We start from the raw sequence: 19,950 nt of genomic DNA on the forward strand, positions 1-19,950 counted from the left end.
TACGCGTACACGGACACGCGGCATCGAGAGAACCGGAAGTTCCTTCGGTGGATGCGTGTGTGGCGGGTAACGAGCCACTGACACTTGCCCATATCGTTTGTTCGTCACGTGTGCTCCTGGAAACGCCAGTGAGGGAGCGACCGTGTGCGTTTACCTGCGTGCGTGACCGTCCAATAGGACGATCGAATGCGAACGTGAATCGTGACTGAATTCGTTCGGGGACATTTAAATTTGGCACTGTTCTAGGTTATTTCATTTGCCTCTTTCTTTCAGTAAAAAGAATTTTCCAAAGATTTCATCCGATATCGGAACAGAAGATTATCAAATATGTGAGAATCCGTATTTGTGCTTGAATATAGAAATTAAGCAATCCGAAAAGTTTCAGGTCTAAAGATAAAAAATGTAAAAAGTTGGAGATTTAAAAATAGTGAAACTTAAAAGTTCGAAAGCTGGTAATTTTGAGACGTTCCTCTACTTTCTTCGTATCTGCTACGATTTTTCAGTCAGATACCTTTTAGGATTCTAAACTATGCTTACTCGAAACAGTCCACGCACGCAAACTTGACACACGTTCGCGCCAATAGCTAGTCCCACGCACACGACGTTTGTCCACCGTGTGTCACGTATACACGTACATATGTACGCTATATAATTTATACGTAACAAATATATATACATATATATAGATATAAATAGATATATAAGTGTATATATATGTGTAGAACAGTCAATAACCAGTCACAAAGTACCTTTTAGTCGAGTTTAGCGAGCTTCTCTCTACGCTCGGGCTCAGACTGAAACAGAGATCATCACGCGTCATTTTCACGCGAACATTAAGGGCTTGCACGCGGCTTGCAAGGCTGTTTGCAGCTGCACGCGGCCATCGATCACGGATCCCATGGATCGTTCGAAAAATTCCGCTCGCTACCCTTCCGGATCTCCTTCTCTCGATCCCCTTTTAATCATTTTCTCGCCTCCTTCTCATCTTCAATTTCCTTTCGAACGTTTACTTTCCAATAAAATCGGAGACATTAACTTTTAAAATTTAATTTATTAGCATACCTGTCACGCGTTCTTTCTTTTCGTTTAAAATTTTTATCGGAATCGGATCTTTCGAACGTAACGTTATGTCGAAACGAAACGACGGAACGACGTGCAACATTTAAACTTCAAGGATTTTCGCGTTGTCCAAGGACAAACGTTCGTTTCTTGGACGTTCTCGCGGTTAGTTCGACTGGCCGAAAAGTCGCGTCGAGCCCCACTAACCTAGTTTCAAGCATCTTGCTCCTAATTTAAAAGTATCGTCAGCGTTCGAACCGGACAATAGAACTCATCAATTGTTATTTTATCGTTAGCACGTCGGCTGTCACGCGAATTTCATATATCTTGCTTCGAAAGCCGAAATCACTCGCATTTTAATAGCCGTCAATGCGTTAAACAAATACCAAACTTCGTTGAAATAATTTGTCTCATGGATGAACGCTCGAATCATTACAACGTATCTTAAATTCCCAAGAGACTTTTTAAAGGATCGACTTAAAAACTTAATTTACGTTTCAAATTCTTCCACTATACATCGAAACAAAGCAGGTGCGTTCAAAAGACGATTGTATCGTAAATGTTGCACCGTCAGTCATAAAGAAGAAACGAAAAAATGTCGTGCAATCTCGAGTCACAATTACCCTACTTTGTACGAGATTATTCTATCAGTTTCCGTATCGCATCACAGTTGCTCGACTATGTTCGAAGTAGGTTAGCGAGGCCGTCGCAACGCTCGAGGATCGTTTTACTCGGTTTCGATTCTCGGCCGTGTCCTGTGGGGATCGAGATCCAGCAATCCTTGGTGATCGATTTACTTACATGATGCCTGGCTGAGCTCAGTTTGGGTCTATCGCACACTGGACATTCGAGGCGCCAAATCGCCGACGTTGTACTGGAACCCGGCGCACGGTGCAACGAGGATGCACATTATTGCACATTAAAAACGCATAACCGCCCCCAACCACGCCAGAGAGAACACTTCTACCGGGGTGGTGGAGTGTATAGAATACAGAAAGTCGCGCGAAAAATCGACCATACTTGCTAGATATTATACGACAGGCTAATCGAAATAAATCATATGCCGTTCAATGGCTTAAGAGGCTAATCGAGGATAAAGAATTAACTCGACACTCGAATTGCCAATTTTTCTCATACGATAATTTCTTTCCTTTATCTTTATTTGTTTAATGTTAAAAAGTAATTTTGATCCACAGATCTCAGAATAACTTAAGGAATATTTCCAAAAAACGCGAAAAATTCGAAATACATCGTCGTTATACCGTAGCGCCGAGCTCCTTAACCGATGGACAACGCCGACCGCGATCGTTTTATCGACGACCGATGTTGGAAGCAGCGAAAAATGGCAATGGAACCAATGGAATCATTTGTACCATCCTTCTGACGCTCCGCTTCCGAAGGCGTTTGCCCGGTTCTCAAAGGACGCGTGGAACCGTCGCGTTCTCTCGTACGTTGCTCGCCGATTACGTTAGGATCGTTTTTATTAGTGAACTCGTCAGGCAAAACAAGCGGACAGTACTGAAGCGCGTGAGACACAGGGACAAGACGATCTTGTATTTTAAGATCTTGTACTCTCTGTCGTGCGGCAATTTCCGGGAGTAATGAACAAAAAAACAGAGAGCGAAAAATTTGGGAATGTCAGATGTTAGGGGTGAAACGGGTTTTAAGGGTTGAAGGCTCGAGAAGTCGCAATCATCGTCGGACAGTCTCTGTGTTCTTTGTGTCTTTAGCCGTACTTCCGGTCTAGCGAGTATGCATTCCAGTATGCAGAGTACTTACAGTGAACTCCCCATAATCAAATGCTACGTTAAAAGAAAACTCGCTTCCAAGGTATTTTTATTTCATTTCTTTTCTTTTATTTTTTTTTTTTTTTTCAAGGGATCGTTAGGAATATTTTTTCGAGAACGAAGAGCAAATCTTGACACATGGACGCCATATCTTGGACTAATATTCGAGATTGAAAGGAAGTGACAGAGACTCGTACACGGACGATTAGTCCTTTAGAAACTGTTTTCGAAATATAGTCAGATTTGTACAATTTTTTCGTATATCTTTGTTTTGGAAAAACATCTTTTACGTGATGCAGCATAAGAACGAATAATTCGAGAACAGTTCATACGAGACACGCGTCTCTAGAGAGATCCTTCTCACCACTTTTCCATCATGTAAGCACCAAAGATGAAGTCCACGCGTTAAGATACCACAAATTACCGCTCGCTGTTTATGGAGGACCTCGCGATCCTTGTAATACTACGTTATCAAGTTATCAAGCTGCAGATACGGAGAACAAAAGATAGTAAACATTTTCCGAGAGAATTTTCTTTTCTCATTCTTTGCTCATCCGGGTCTTTCCTATCATATTTAATTCAAAACTCGTTTAGTCAATCTGTCTTGTCATTAGAAAATATTTTGACTGAGAAATTTTCAGACGAAACATCAAAGTGGTAAAAGAAAGGATCATGATCTCGAGAGATCCTCCATTTGAAGTACCGTGGCAGCCACTTGGACAGGCGGCCTCCGGCGGTCATTTTTACGATTGAAAAGATGATCACGGCCTTAGGTACGAGAAATCTCGATAAATGTGCTCTTTTTATCGGCACATACCCGTCTGCGAGTGCGGAGAATCCATTCCACGGTGACCATCCTCTGGCCTGAGCACCGGCGAGAATGTCGGCGCACTCGATACGGAAACCGTAGGGGGCTTTTCAGTCTTGTCGTTCCTTATGAGCTGATGCACCGGTGGTGGGCCTACGAAACAGAAAAGTAAAGTTAAAAACACTGCTGCAAAGTTACACAACGATTAGCGGTTACGTATGAAATAATTAGAAGTTAAAAGAGAGGAGAGTGGAGTTCAGAGGGAAATATGCTTCGCCCACTCCTCCGCGGTTTCTACTTCGTATTCTTTCGCGTCTGCTCGTACAAACGAGCTGACAAAGGAGGTAAAAGTATCTCTCTTTCACAGAGATATTTCCCTCTTTGAATATTCAACCGAAAATTCTACCGCAACTCAAGTCAAATTGCCTGCTACAAGATTCTTATTAATTATCATTCTAACGAGAGAATTACTTAACGCTAATCTCACACACTACGTTGTTATACTACATCTATACTAAAATCAAATAAAAATTCCTAACAACTAAAACAATCCTAAATTCGTCGATTTGCTTATGCAACAAAGAAGTTCCTTTTATTTTTCAAAAATCCCCCCACCCTGCTTTTCATCCTAAAGCTACGATTCCATCTTCCCGTGCATCGTCCTTGAAGATAAAGACATCCCCAGTCAAGAACAGTTCGACCCTTTAGATAGCAAATGAAACAAAGAAAAGCAATAAGAACAAGAATACACGGTCTTCTTGTTAACGGATTTGCATGCACGTTCGAATGGAGGGCGGTCGTTTCGCGGCAATAAAATTAGCTTCGTTCACCGGGGCACCACGATATTTACGCCGGTCGTTAATTTAACGACAATACAGTCAATCAAGTGTCCCGCGGCCGCTATAAAGGCAACGTATGTATGATAAAAAGGGAGCAACCGGGGGAAACGGGGTTGGCCCTGGTCCAGCTATGCTTATTGCTGGAATTTTTCCTGCACCCCCGACCTTTCTAGCCCAACTCCCAACGTCCTCACCCTCTCTCATACACGTTCGACCTCGTGTTTATATGTGTGCGCGCGTGTATATGTGTATATATATGTGTGTGTGCATGTATTTTGCTTGAGAAAGTGGTCATTTTATTCCGTCCGTAAATTCCGTCTATCCGCCGCCGTTGCAACCCTCCCAGCGCAAAGACTCGAAACTTTCCGCGTGCTTCTCGCTGGAAAGTCTTAACGTTCGACCCGAACCCCTTCCACGTATTCGTCTTCTTGCCTTCTGACTCGTACGTTCGTATTTCTTGCTTCGTCCGACTCGAATATTTGTATTTCTTAAGCTTTCGGATACGATGGCCTAGGAGGGGTAGTAGCGCCAGCGATGGTATTTGAGGGTGGGTCGAGGGTTCTAGGTTTGGGACAGGAGTGGATTGAGGCTATTTGGGACTAAAGTTTTATGACGGAATTTTTGGGGGATGGAAGGGTTGTACAAAGATGAAGTTACAAGTTTTGCTCTTCGCTAGGGAAATATAGTACACCGAAGCACATATATCGTGTTATTATGTTATTGTTCCGAACTTTCTACTTTAATTCTCCCGCAATCTTCACTACGATCCTTAGTATCCGGTAAATAAATTCTATCAAGAAGGACAATTATACGGATAGCACAAACAATAGAACACGAGGCGATGTCTTCTGCTAATGTCAAACACAAAGATAGTAATGGGATCTCTAAAGAAGATAAGATTTTCAAAGAAACGTAACTTTTATCAGCTTCAAATTAGCGCGAGAAACACTTTACTCCCGCGAATTCCTATTATTCCAACCCCTTCTATCTTTACGAATCTTTTTTGCCTACGAAAGGCTTCAGCCGGAAGTTATTCTTCTTTTTCATCTCTATCCAGTGACTTCCGTTTCGTGGCGTGTGTGCATAGAGGCAGAGGGCTGGTGGTTATCGTTTGATCGATGAAAGAGTTAAGAGGTGAGGGGCGAGGATGGGAGAATGAGAGAGAAAGAGAGTAGAAGAGCGGCGCGATAAAGCCGGGTTGGAGCGGAGAATAGAAAGAAAATAGAAAACGGAAAGAGAGAAATATATAGGGAAAATGATCTATAGAACGCTGAGCAAAGTAGATCCCGATAACAAAGGACCGTGTGATAAGCCGACGGGATGAGACTGAATCCGCGGAACAGAGAAAAAAAAAGAAAGGATCTTTCGATCCATGACCGCTGGGAATTTGTTATTACTCGAATAGCCCTACTCGGTGAATTAGATTCAATTTTGGTGACCACTGTGAAATGGTACGTTTTACGTATGCATTATCACTAACGACATCAAGTCATTTATATTTCAGAGAAATTGAACGCCGATCGTGTACCAAGGTAATAAAATCAAAGGAATGACGAAATACGAGCTTAATCAGTTTGGCTTTCGAGGTGTCTTGGATCTTTCTAAATAGGGAGATTTATAGTACGTACATACTCTTTTCATGCCCTACGATATTTTACACTGTCCTGTAGAAAATCGCGGAGGAAATTTATATCTCATAACTTGCACAGGTTTATGCTAAGGAGACTTTTAATACAACGCAAAAAGAAAAATCAAAATATGAGATGGAGAAGGAAATATCTTTGTTAATTAACTTACAACTTTAAAGGTCGAGCTTTGGTAATTGTTGGTAAAAGGAAAACAAAGCTAAAATAGTAGCGAGAGAAGTGGAAAATGTTTTGAAAAACGTTGCCATCGGCCATAGTCTGACGCACTTTTGCGAAGGTATTCGAGATGCACGCTGCTGTAAAACGCGATTCCGCATAGTTGCTCGGTGTCCTCGAACGGTTTAATTTTAGTGGACGCGTAGAAAAACGATAAAAATACCGTGAAATTCTGCCGTTTCGCAAACAGCGGCTGGTAAACAAGGTCCATGTGTAGGTGCACAAGAGGGGAAGAGGCGCACGCTGCGATGCATCGTTCCGTGACGCATCGTTTCGCGACCGATTGCTTCGCGATGCAACCTACTGAAAGGCATCGACAAGATTGCAGCCGGCTTCGATTACTATCCGCCGAACCGTGCCGCCTCGATACGTAAGGCGTCAATCGGCCACACTTTGAATTACGAGGCAACAATTTCTGCTACTTCGTATCACAACGCGTCGGTGTAAAACGTTTCAAAATACAACAGATTGATTTATAATGTTTTCAATAGGAATGTGTTGATTTAGCATGCTTAGGACTGTACCGTAATGACTCGGAAAAGTTCCTGAATGAACGCGCTACGATTTACGGAACGCTGAATTCCAGGGATTCCGATACATGGCGTTTCAAATTACCAAATTTCTAATTCGCGGTGCTCCGAATCACGCTTCCGATTCGTGGTGCCATCGAATTACAACGCGTTTCATTCGTGCCGCTTCAAGTCACAAAGTCCCCAATTACCAGTCCTCCGCAACGTAATGCTCCCAATTGATATAATCCACCAAACCACGACCTCTTAATTCGAAACGCTTTCAATCACGATATCCCAATTCTGTCTGTTTGAAATCCCAGTTTATCCAATTCCTCTCTCTCTCTCTCTCTCTCTCTTTATCTCTTCCTCCTTTATTAACCCATTAATTCCCAATCAATCACACCTTCGACTCTCCCTCTTTTCTGTTCAAACTCCGATCTCTCTCCTGAATCTGCAATTCATCACACGAAATACCCACATATGACGTTAAGATTATAAGTTAGTGGTGAAACCAGGTGACAGTGTGCATCCACTAAAAATAAGGACGAACGTAGAGGTTTTGAAACTCACTGAAGCTAGCCGCTGGCTGAGCATGATCCGCGGCCGTGGCTGCGGACGGAGGGGTGTAGCTGCTGCAGTAGTACGGCGGGTGCTCTATTTTGATCGCGTTTATTTGAGGCTGCATGTCGCTGAGGTCATGCAGTATGGACGCTGAAACCAGACACACATTAGCGGTTACGGATCCTAGCGCGTTTCGTACGTCATCCGCTTCTTCTCGTCGTTCTCTTGCTAAAGTCGTAATCTTCGTCTTGGTCGTAGTCTTTGTCGCGTTCGTCTTCTGCGGTCTCGATTCTCGAGAAAATCGCACTTCCGCGCGTTTTCCTTCGAGAACCTTCCCCCTTCTTTTCTTATATTTTGTAAAAATTGTTTATGCAGAAGGCAATACTTTTTTCTTTCTTTTTCGATTTAAGCGATTTCGTTTGGTGTAGAGAAATTTGAACACTAAATTTTCTTCTCTTTTGAATATTAGTCATTAACCTAATATGTACGTACTAATTCTTTCACCGTTGTTTTAAATGACGCTACAATAGCTATGCTGCGCTATTTGAAAAAAAGTTGTTTCATCTGAACATTTGGATAAAATTATGTATCTATCTATTGGTTAATATGTACTGACCATATGATAGATTTTAAAACAGGAAGATACATAATGATTCATGTATCGTCGTAACGATTATGAATCTTAATGATTTGCAGTTTTCAGCGACCTTCACTGTGAAAGAATTAATACCTTTCTCGAGTATGTTATCTAGCAAAGTAGTAAAATTCAGTCGTATGAAAACGGACATGCCAAGATACAAGAAACGCATCGCTTAGAAATGTGTACAGATCCGTGTTAGATTTCTAGGATATCGAATGATGGAAGAAAATAATGAGCAAAGAAAATAAACCTCTATCATCGTATGATCGCACGAACTCGCTCCACGTCGACGATTTATCCAGTGTACCTTGCCGAAAACAATCCCGTTTAATCCTTACCAAGACCCGACGACCAATCAAACGTTCCCATCGACGATTAATACCTCCAATTATCTGTCGATTCCTCCCTAAATCGTGTTGTCGAGAAGTCGAAAGGGCACGAGTCCGAGAGAGAACTATCGCCTCGTTGTTCGCGTAAACACAATCGTGTTCCAAGGAGGGACGAAGAGGGAGGCAGGGAGAGAGAGAGAGAGAGGGACGATGGTGGCGGTGGGATCGGTTAATTAATCGTGGTGCCGGCCATTAGAATACGCTCCAGTTACACGTTGCGCTGAATCAGCGCCACCGTAAAATAATAGGATTCCAGTTTGTCGCAGTTGGCGACGCGTAAATATAGGGATCTCCCCGTTGCTCGACGGTCAACGACCAATTAGGTTGAGCTACTGCCGTGGAATTTGCATCTTGTGTAAGCGACCTGCTCGTAAACCTGCGACCGATTTCGCGACCGGTGTCCACCGGCCCCTCGCATGCAATATCTTCTGTGTTCTTCGGTAATTCGCGCCACGCGATGAATTTCCATCTGGATATAGGCCCCGGTCTACTGGTTTTCTAGTTTGAATAGCGGAAACAGCGGGCAAGATACCATAGACATAGTTGCTTTCATGCTAACTATGAAGCTGGAATTATGGAACTCTATTGATACTGGTAATTATTTAGGAGGAAACGGAATCTCGGGATTCTAGAGGATAATGTGGTTGTCTGATTTCTCTTCTTTTTCCTTTCTCAGTATCGAATCTTATATATATATTGCACTTCGTATTTTATTTATTTTATGGGACTGTTATGCACGGGGGTAATCGTAAGGTTTTACACTATTAGAGAAAGTTTCAACAGCCTGTGGTTTCATTTCTCCGATAAAGATAATTCGCGCGTATGTGGCAATTAGACGTTGAGACGATTTTAAAAGAAGCAAATCACCATCGTGTCCATATTGCGCTACCTCTTCATATATGTAGCCGCGATTCGAATCATCGGAATTTCGCCACTAAAACTCACCCCTTCCCCTAGGAGTGTTTCTATTATGTTCCATCTTGCACGTCGTCGACCGTCACCACCGACAGGATATTCTTCTCTATTTTACATCAGCCGAGGTAGGCTCCCACCCTCCGCGGAAATTGCGCCCCTTTTTATCCACCGTACGTGCTGCGCCTCTCACATCGGGGAGAGAGAAGAAAAATGCCTGGGAAATACTGCCCCCCTGCGGGCCTACCATTTTTTCCCGCTCGACTCGCGTACACGTACACCTGCATACGTGTTTCTATGTGTGTACGTGTGTGTGCAAGTGCATTGTTGACAAAAAACCGGTGACGTATCCGAGGGTTGGAAAAAATTCGTCGAAAATCGCGCACGGCGTCGGGACACTGATTCACGGTTTTTCCTTTTTTTCCCTCCGCCGTTGATTCCGGCCTTTTTCGAACGAGAGCTAGGACCGGACCAGTTGGCGAACTTTGAAAAAAATTCCTCCGCTAGGCTGGCGGCGTCAGGGGTGAGTATTGTCGGACGGTTAACTCTCCCGTGGCCTGTGTTCTCGGCTGACGCGATATTGAGATTGATGGGGAAACGATGATCGAAGGGGTAGGTTTATAGAAAGAGGGACGAAGCTGCTTGGAGTCTTTGGGATCGCGTTAGCAAGAAACGTGGTCTATAAAGGTGCGGGAATGGGAAAAGTGGCGTGTCTTTTGTCGAGAGCTGAAGAACCTCTTCCGAGGATTTGTAGCTGAAGTTTCGCAAAGAACTAAATCTTGGTTCTTTTAAATTGGAAAATGTTTCTATTTCTTCGCGACTTATCCCCTGTGTATCTATAAAATAATACACGACGAGAAGAGTTCTGTCATAGCGTGGAATAAAACGTACTATATAAAGAACCTAATTGGCTCTTTTTCTATCTTCGTAACTCATCCTTAAAGCGTTAAACTATTTAAACTACCCTCTGGATGTTATGAGATTAAATGCACGATCTGGAGAATCCAAGAGTACATAATTCTCTTTAAACAACCCTAAACTTCTAGCTCTTCTTCATCGAACCTAATCCAACTGAAATTAGGATCGATCGGGCTAAAACAAACGTGCTTTATCCATGATGTTTCTTCGTCAGAATCCAAGAAACATTAGAAAAAAGGCGTTCGATCGAGTTGCAAAGATCGACAGACGGGAGTTGGCTCATCCGGCGAGAGAGGATGGCAGAGGTAGAGGCGAGAGAAAGAGAGGCTGCGAGGCTCTCTCAGCAGCCTCTGAGGCCGTGAGCATTGTTCCCCGTCTATTAATACACCGGGTTGCATACTAATCTCCTGCCACGGTGACGCGAGGAGCGGTGTGGGGAAGGGAAGAGAGAGAGAGAGAGAGAGAGAGAGAGTGGCAAAAGGAGGAGGAGGGTGGAAGAGTGCAGATGCATACGTCGAGGCGTTTCGAGACTCGCGCCGCTTCTCAATATGCGCTCCCCTGCCCTATTATTCCATTTAGTGGCGGTGCATGCGTGTCACGCTGCTCCCTTCGGCGAGGATCCGATGAAAATGGACTCGAATGATCCACCGGTCGATTTGATCGCTTCAATTATGAACTGACGACTTCCCCTTGTCTTTTAGGGTAAATCCTCGATATTGCATGGAATCGGAAAGCAAGAATTTTGATAGAGTGTAATGTAGAGTCGGAGAGTGTTTGAAGAAGTTTGAAGGAATATAAAAGATACAAGCAACTTTAAGACTTGTTCAGTTAGCTCTTTGGAATTTCACGTTGAATTTCAACTTTTATCGTGTGGAATTTGACGAATTTTTGCGACGGTCCAGGCATCGAGAGAAATTTGGCTGTGCGGTTATCGGTGACTAATAGAGAAGCAGTCGGGAGACTGGCAGCACAGTGGCTTTTGTATATGTTCGTGACGGAAATTGGCAGACAATGTCGGGCAATAACACTCGGTTTCGTCTGTTCTATCGATGGGACGCGCTCGGAGGACCGTTGACAACCTTGACCTACCAAATTATGACCTATTTGTCTATCTCACTTTTCGCTATTCTTTGCAAAAGAATACGAAACTAGCTTCAACATCCTCCGCTGAGTGAATAGTACGATTCTTACGAGAAAGACAAGGGATTAGATTCTATATTTAATTTTACAAATTCTCTGAACTTGATTACAGAGGGTGGTATCGAACTGCCTAACAAGTGGCGTTCGCAACGAATACAATCCCTTCCTGATCGAGTTACACTAACAGAGCACTGTGAGCGTTCACCACGATGCACATGCAACACGTGCCAATCGTTCATCAGGTCCTTGATAGCGAAAGAGGAGTGAAGTGGTCTCAGGTATGCCGAAAGGATAACCGTCGAGTGGAATCGCGTTCCACGGCTAAGAATAACGTTTCTAACGTTAATAAATCAGCATCGATAGAACGACCAACAACGTGCTCGATCACGAAAATCAGCTTCGTGAATATTGGACGTTATCGTGGAGCGAGTTCCTTCCTACTTCATCATCGAAAGGATGCTTTCAAAAGGTTTCCTAGATATCGACTCGTTGATTACCTTTCGAAAGCATCCATAAGATTGTTTTAAGCTAAATAGAATTTTCTTTTAAACGTTCTTATCGTCTTTTTCCTTTCTTTCGTATTAAACAGATTGGAGACTTTCGATATCCCAGAGATCAGCGAATAGAGAGTCCATGCAATAGATGATGAAGAGAGGATCGTACGTCGTACCTTTTGAAAGCATCCAGAGCTCCTTGGAGCTGAAGACACCTGTCGCTAGGATCGTGTCATTGCAGACAACACCGTTATATAGTTCGTGGTAGCCTGCACCTGGGAACAGAACCCAGCCGACCATAAGACGTTACTCGTTCGTGCAATTTTGAACAACTGACGACGCATGAGAACTCGCGGAATACCAAGTGAAAAAGGTTGTTGGCATAGGATTGTAGGAAAATTTATTCGTTTACCTTTTCGCCGCCTCTCTTCCTCCTTGCTCGCGTTGCAGATGCCATTTAGGACCTCTGTAACAATCGAAGAGGATTTGCAAGTTAGTTTTATTAATTATCAAATCTTCTCGAGATCCCGCAGATTTCTATGGGTACTTTATTATGCAGTTCTTAATGTGCATTCATGTTCGATCAAATCTTTCTTCGTTCGGCTTTAAAGAGATTCTTAATGAAAAATTGTCCAAATTGTCATGTTTGCCTTCATTTCGTCAAGCGAACTATCAAAATCTACCTTCGAATTTTACGATCTCTATTTCTCTTCCGTCCGCGAAAACATTCACATTTTTATCTTATCCTCCTCCTTTTTCTTTCTTCTTTCGCTAAAATCAGCCCCTTTCAGAATTTCGCCATTGTAAAGCTATTTCAGCGAGACGAATCGACCAACTTGGGATTCCCCAGACACGGATTTGGGAGGACGGTATCCTCGACGCATCCCATCTCACCTTTACTGTCACACGGTGTTTTATATCGCGGTACCTTACGCAAATCTCATTACGCAACATATCACCGAAATACACGAGAGCCCGGAACGTGTGTTCGACTTCTTGAAAGAGACAGAGACAGATAGAAAGAGTATTTGTATCTGTATGCATACGTGCGTCTGTGTAAGTGTCGTGGTAAGGAAAAGAGAAGGAGAGAGAAGAGGAAAGGATGGATTCCTTCTGCGCGGATGGAAATTCGGAAAAACGTTTCACAATCGTCGCGACATCCTCGATCAACCAGCTCGACAACGCTGAAAAACCGACGAACGACCGTTTATAAATAGACGTTAACAAACATACGTTCACTCTCAGGTTATTTTTAATTGCGTCTCAACCTTATATCGGTGTACACTGCGCCGCGATAAGCGATCTCCATTTTTGATCGTAGAATTCGTTCGAATGCCGTTTAAATTTAAATCGAACGTCAATTGTCAAACGACGAAGAAAATTGAAAACCGATGGCGAAGCAGAATTAACGTAAGCATTCAAGGTTGGACGGGAACATATTGGACCGACTAAGTATCGGATCGTGTTGTTTTCATTGCTCGCAGAATTTATCTGGTGAAACGACTGACAAGAAGACGTGTGATTTTAATGCGCGTCTATTTTCGTTTAGTTCAACAGCAAAATTCTATATCTTCCTCCAAATCGAAGAAAGCTTCTCCATCTTCTATCGTCATGTTTTTCGCGACTTCATAATTTCAAACTTTAGAACTTGTATTTGATAGAAAGATGATATCACGATCGAGTAAATTTCGAATTTTTCATTACGGATAATCAGCCGAGTTTCGAGCCGATTTAATTTTACGTCTGATCTTTGAGCCGGTTGGTTCAGGATGCACATTAATGGGGCAACGAGATCGTTTTCCCGAGAATCGATTGCGACACACCGTGGCGAACGGAGAGGATCCTCTAGGCTCTAGAGAACTAACAGCAAAATTAGTCGGCCAGTGGACCGCCCGACAGGTGCGTGTGTGCGACGCAGAAATTTTAGCAGACACCGATAGATACGCTCGCTCTTGGAACAATAATAGAGAACGGATCTGTTGACACCATGTGATCCATGAGTGCGCGAGCGAATTTCGCGGCGACGGTACGGGAACGCCTCAAGGACGGCCATTTTACAGTCTTTTCTGAGAATCTTCTCGAAAACTGTGCACCAGATAGTAAAGAAGAACGAATAAATCGTCGTAACATAATCTTCCTGAGGTTTAATCTTTGGCAGAGTAATTCATTCGATAGTCAAGACAAATAGTTCCTCGTTTTTTATTCAATTTACGGTCCTAAGAATTTGTATATCGATGTATTCGCGACTATAAATCAGCATTAATTATAATCGTGCGCATGAATAACTACAATCCCCACCTTGACCATCCATACTATAGAGGATGAGCTATCTAACCCACCTTTCCAAGAATTATTAAAAATAGACAAAATTTGTTTCTGACGTCATAATACTCAACCATCTACAACAAATGTTCTCCCTACTGAAATATCTAATTTCATTCTCCCTCTTTTCGATAAAATCACCCTTCCGTGATCCAAAATATTTTCTCAAACAGACTACAACTTCTATTTCGTCTTATCAAACGGACTACAACTCTCACGGAAGATCTTTCGTTTTTGAATTTTCTTAGCGCATGTTTCATATACGTTATTCTTGTCAGAATAAGGGAATAGAAGATCAATATTAAAAGATCGATGGAACTAATTACGAGTGCGTGAATATCTCGTTTCAGGTATTCGTAGAGGTACGAACGAAAATCAAGCGCATAAGCGAGCACGGTATTCGACAGATAGAAAGAAAGAGAGAGAACTCGCTACAAGATGTCCGTCGCTTATTTATTTATAGAGCGAGCACACATCGGCACGCATGGTCACATGCTCGCGTGCACGGCGCACCGACTGTAACTTAAGGGTGAGCGTGAGACGCGCGAGCGCATGCAAGAGTACGCGTACTCGCACGCGTTTCCCTCGGAAGTGGACAAAAAGTTCGCTCGACTCACCAGGTTTATTTTGTACTCCGTTTATTTCTTAACGCGGGGGCTGTTCTCATTGTTTGCAGAAATAATACGATGAAAGTGGCGCGAGTGGTTAAAGGAAATAAATTTGGAAAGCAGCGGTTTGGCCCGTTGAAATCGGAAATGAAATTATGCCGAGTTAAGATGCAGAGAGTGGCATTTTCTTCTGTTCGAGATATGCCACTAATCTACTGTAGAATTCAATATTATAAGAAAGCAAGATTCTTGAAAGAAATTTTGGAAATGGTTTGTCTACTTTCACGAGGCAGATATTCCAAATATGAAGCTTTTATTGTAATTTCGGTGTGCTGTTTGACCAGATATTAAAATATTACTCTAAAGATCCTTAAATTGCCTCATACCTGCGATTCAAGAGATAAAACATAACGTCTAAGGACCGTTACAAAAAATTTGGAAAACGAAGAAAATATAGATGACTATATTATCATGGAAAACCTGTCTAAAGAGCGAGCAGAATTAATAATGGATCCACGTGGCGAGATATGGTTGGTGGACGTATTGAAAACTCGGTGGAAAGGCACCCGGTCTATTCCGGCTGTTGCCGGATTATCAAAGTCTTACGGCCTGGCTTTTCCTGCCGACTTTTCGATGCGGCCCGTCTAAAACGGACCTCGTCTGCCGCAGAGGCATCGCGAAAATGCGACGTGTCCGAGAACGACACGCGTCGAGGCACCTGTCCTCTCTCTAACACTTTCATAAGAGACGATGATACTTACGCAACCGGCCGGGCGATATTTAGCTCTTAGGGCTAATACGCAGAGCGTCTCACCGACGATCAACCCCCTCTTTCCCTTCTTCAGGTTAAATTTCATTTCTTTTCTTTCTCTCTCTCTTCTTAGTTCGTCTTTAACAGAAGGATCGATCGAAAGTTTAAAAGAAACAAGTACCCGCATTGCTGTTTAACCGTAGTCTCGATTCGCGGATTTCAATGTAGATTAATGGATTAAACAGGATCTTCGAATTTCCTTTTTCAAACGAAACACGAAAGTGGAAACGATTGTTTAAGATGAGGACGACTCCAGTTACCTCTTTTATCTAACTTCCTACAGATAAAGTATGAAGACTATTCTAAAGATATCTTTCTTCGGGCTAATCAAGATCGACCTAATTGAAAACTCTTCTTTCCCCACTTTTGGTACCCTGAAACCAGCGAAGATTCTCTTATCAACTTTACAAACTATTTTCTGCCAACGTAACCAATTAACTACCATGTCTATCATCGATAATCCACCATAAGCTCAACAACCATTTAACCGTCGTTTTTCCTTCGTTTGAAAGAAAAAGGTTCCGTCATTCGAACGGCGATGACAACGAAGATACGCGAGTGGAATTGAAATATTAGGCGTCCCTGGTCCTTCTCGTTTCGGGCTATGTACTTCCCTTCTGTAATAATACTGTCTATTAGGTCAGTCGAAACGAACGCAGCAAGTGTCTACTTTTAGCATACGTCGACACGGCGGATAATCCGAAAGGGTCCGAAGTAGCGGAGCCTTCGCTATCCACGCCGCGCCTTGCCAGCCAGTAAGTTTATATTATTGTGATGCCGTGTATATTTACAGAGGGCCAGGAATTTTTATGATGTTGATCGTTCGTCGTCTGTGCACCGTCGACTGGCATTCTTCGACACTTCTGTACATACGCCTTTTAATTCAAGACACAAAGATTTATGAGAAACAAGGGCATGAATTTTTTCAGTTTAATCGAGACCTTGAAGTTTTGAAAGTAGGACGCGGAGAATAAAAAAACGAGCTACGAAATCTTTTTGGGCGAATTCAAGGAAGTTGGGAAACTCTGAAATGCAGCGAACCGAAACGAACGAATCTTCGCATGGCTCGAGACAGTCTTCACTATTAATTGGGTCGCGAAGTTCGAAAAGGGTTTTGTGCTTGTAGTTTCGATGCGAATAAATAACAGCGATTAACCTGATCTGCCTTGAACAAGCGGGTCTAGCAAACTTCTTAGGCGAAAGGAATTAAACGACCAGCTAACAATTAAAAAAATGTGAAAGGAAGAGATGGAACTACAAGATAGTAAAGAGAACAGATTCGGATACTAATTAGACCACGACAACTACTAGTTTCTACCTCGACGACCGAATGCTAGAAAATACACCGAATAGATTTCTATTCAATTTTTTAAAGCACGCATTTAATATTCTTATTCTAAGATTTTTATGATAATTTCCTTTGACATATAAATACATAGTATTTATCGCAGTTTCATGGACATTTAGAAAAAATTTTATATTTGTAAATGATTTAGATACATTTTAGTGAATATATCGTAGAGTACTACAGTTCCACGATATAAATAGAAATTAGCGACATTTATAAAACTAGCGACCCAGAATCGACAGTCCTATATTATAGTTTTTTCAAACAGTATCATCTTCTCTCTATATGTAAATGAAAATTTCCTTCTATCGATATATATTTTCTGATATCATTCTCTTCAATTCAATCAGATATTGATATCAATTAGCAGAGAAATTAAATGATCAACCAGCCTGGGGAAGATGATGAATAGGTCACTCTGGAATCTTTCAAAAACTGGGTAAACTTAATTAATACGTACAATTCAAAAAGTAGTAGGTGAAAGATTCTGGTATATCTGGGTTAAACGATCAGCAGAGTATGAAACGAGAAGGAAACGATCAGAGATGGCGACGAACGGTCTGGAAAGCGCCTAACCTACCCCATGTCTTGGCAGCTGAGCGTTTTTTTCTCTTTCTCGTAGGTGGTGTGCGGTAGGCCTGGCCAATTTTTGCGTCAACCGCGGCTGTAAACATTAGAAAGCCGGCTGCCAAGGCGTGTGTGAGCCACACGGGTTCATAGCCTGGCGAAAAAGAAGAAGAGAGAAAGAGATGCGAGGAGCCAACACACGGAGCGTGTGCGAGTCACGGGGCGAGAACTGGGCTCTGCCAGGACGCGCGCGTACGTACGGAAATTACGTGTTTCCCGACTGAGTCAGTGAGTTCGATGAAACCGAATGAAAGAAGAAGCGCGGACGGGCGCCAGTCTCGGCCCTCCTGCCAGCTGCCATCGATCGAAGCACGTCGATCAACGGGCCACGTGTAACCGCTGCTGTCTTGCTTACTTTGTTTTGGGATCAGACCCTCTTGGTTTGTCGCTTGGTTCGATAACGAAACTAGGAAAATTTTGGTTTCCAGAAATTTTGAAAATCTTGCGATTCAAAGAGAGGGGTTGAAGAGGACTGGCTTCTTCTGGGAGAAGTTCACGGGATTGAAAGGTTTTCCAATTGCAAGATTTAGAGATACGAGATACTCTTCGGAAGTAGGAAATTATGAATTTTGCAAGTGATATGAATTTTATATATTAAATATTCACCTTGAAGTATTCAATCATTCCAAGGATTCGAGAACCACACCTTCTAAACTACGTGCGTAACCTCAAACATCCCTAATATCCTCTCACCCTAACGCTCTAGATCCCCGTTTGGAAACCTTGAAAATCTTTCAAGCATCTACCATCGATGAGCTGTTTCTCCTATCTCTACAACCAATCACTTCTATACTATTCATCGTAGAATCCGTTCTAGAATCCATGATGTAAGGCGTCGAGGTGGCCAGAGGGTATCGGGTTAAATTCATCGGATCATGGAACGCGAAACGACCGGATGCCTTGGACGTTGGACAAGATCGACTATTCTTGAAGAACGATCCTTGGAGTGGTCGCGAAAGTCTGCCAATCAGATCGTTATAGATCACCGGTACTCTTCCTACGAGTCTTTGTCCACCTTGACACCGGTTGGAAAACAAGCCAGCGAAGAATGGACTCGCGCGCGATACCCAGGCCCGCGCCATGAAAACAACCAGAGCCCCGTCGCTGCTTGTATGGGGGCCGTTGAAATTGGCAGAGCGTTCCAAGAAACTTTGAATCGAAGCCGAGAGTCGAGTGGACACTTTGAATGGACGGATGTGCGAGTGAATGAACGCGCCACGCTCGATTCAGACCACCACCCGCTTCTCTGTCTCTCCCTCCCCTGCCCCTCTCTTCCTCTAGGTTCTGCTCTATGAGATCAACGAGAACCGACACGTCGAGCCAATACTTCGTGGTGGAATCAAGAATGGCAATAACTATTGATGGTTTGGGAGAGGGTTTGGTGTTTGGTGTTCGATCAAGGATCTAAAACACATTTAGTTTGGGGGCAGAAACGGGTTTTAAGTTACACTGTTCCATACGTTTCAAGCACCTAACGTGTTTCTTGGGTGCAATATTACATCGCTTTCCGATGAAATAATCTATGTATTCTAAATAAAGAACGCACCCCTCATCGAACAAATACGAGCTAATAGCTCTTTGTACCAATATAATAGCAACTGCTAATAGCAGTAGAGCTGATTATTTTTTGGGTAGATTGTTTGCGATGGTTAAGCAGCTGCGATTATTTGTTACAAATAACTAACATACGATAAGACGCGATTCGTTCGTCTCTAAAACTGCCGATCGATTCGATTAATCAGCTACTCAAAGGTAAGAAAAGAAACGACTCTATCGATGATTCGAACGAGAGAGAACCGAACTAGATATATTTCTAGAAAATAGATTTCCCTGTTTGAAACTCTCATGGGGTTGAGAGTCTCGCCTTAATCGAATGAGTATAGCGGCGAACCCTTACCGTGGCTGGTGATAAAATTGGCGAGGTAGAGATCGAGTTCCCGGACGGAGACGTTGATGTGATAGGGGTTGACGCAGAGGCCCGGCTGAGCACATTCCGCAGTCTTCTCCAGCCGTTCCCCGTCCGTCGACTCCAACGGAATTGCCTTGAAGAGGATCACCATTACTAGGTCCAACCTCCATACCTGCGACATAACGACGACGACCAAGGGTTATCGACTGTAGCTGAATGCAGGAACTTCACCAGGGACCATATTCGATTTTCTCCGATCCACGGTGGTTTTCATGCTCCTTTTACGATTTCATGCGAAATCAAACTCGTTGAAATTCGACAATTTCAACTACTTTTTCATTAGAAAATTGAAGTATTGAATTTTGAGTAAAATATGGTACTACCGAGTATTTAAAAATATAATT

The 19,950-nt window shown here is 42.9% G+C and overlaps 1 protein-coding gene and 1 long non-coding RNA gene across 9 annotated transcripts in view; one reads left to right on the top strand and one right to left on the bottom strand.

The window, feature by feature from the left end:
* LOC126864099 (nuclear factor 1 X-type) overlaps nucleotides 1–19,950 on the bottom strand; it is a 65,886-nt gene that overhangs the window by 11,955 nt on the left and 33,981 nt on the right. For 4 of the 7 annotated variants that reach the window (XM_050615048.1, XM_050615046.1, XM_050615050.1 and 1 more), the window contains 5 exons: nucleotides 19,535–19,718; nucleotides 12,334–12,387; nucleotides 12,098–12,196; nucleotides 7,438–7,578; nucleotides 3,664–3,807 (listed from right to left, as the gene is read on the bottom strand). In XM_050615048.1, the coding sequence (XP_050471005.1) occupies nucleotides 3,664–3,807; nucleotides 7,438–7,578; nucleotides 12,098–12,196; nucleotides 12,334–12,387; nucleotides 19,535–19,718 (622 nt within the window). The remainder of the gene's footprint in view (nucleotides 1–3,663; nucleotides 3,808–7,437; nucleotides 7,579–12,097; nucleotides 12,197–12,333; nucleotides 12,388–19,534; nucleotides 19,719–19,950) is intronic. The other 3 variants (XM_050615047.1, XM_050615051.1, XM_050615052.1) reach the window with 3 other exon arrangements.
* Nucleotides 12,607–15,216, top strand: LOC126864104 (uncharacterized). Of its 2 annotated transcripts, XR_007689071.1 has the most exons (3): nucleotides 12,607–14,063; nucleotides 14,594–14,772; nucleotides 14,920–15,216. It is a non-coding gene; the product is annotated as an uncharacterized LOC126864104 (long non-coding RNA). The 2 variants fall into 2 exon arrangements; XR_007689070.1 differs by having other exon boundaries at nucleotides 14,594–15,216.

This window comes from Bombus huntii, chromosome 3 (assembly GCF_024542735.1).
Source record: "Bombus huntii isolate Logan2020A chromosome 3, iyBomHunt1.1, whole genome shotgun sequence".
Lineage (NCBI taxonomy): Eukaryota > Metazoa > Arthropoda > Insecta > Hymenoptera > Apidae > Bombus > Bombus huntii.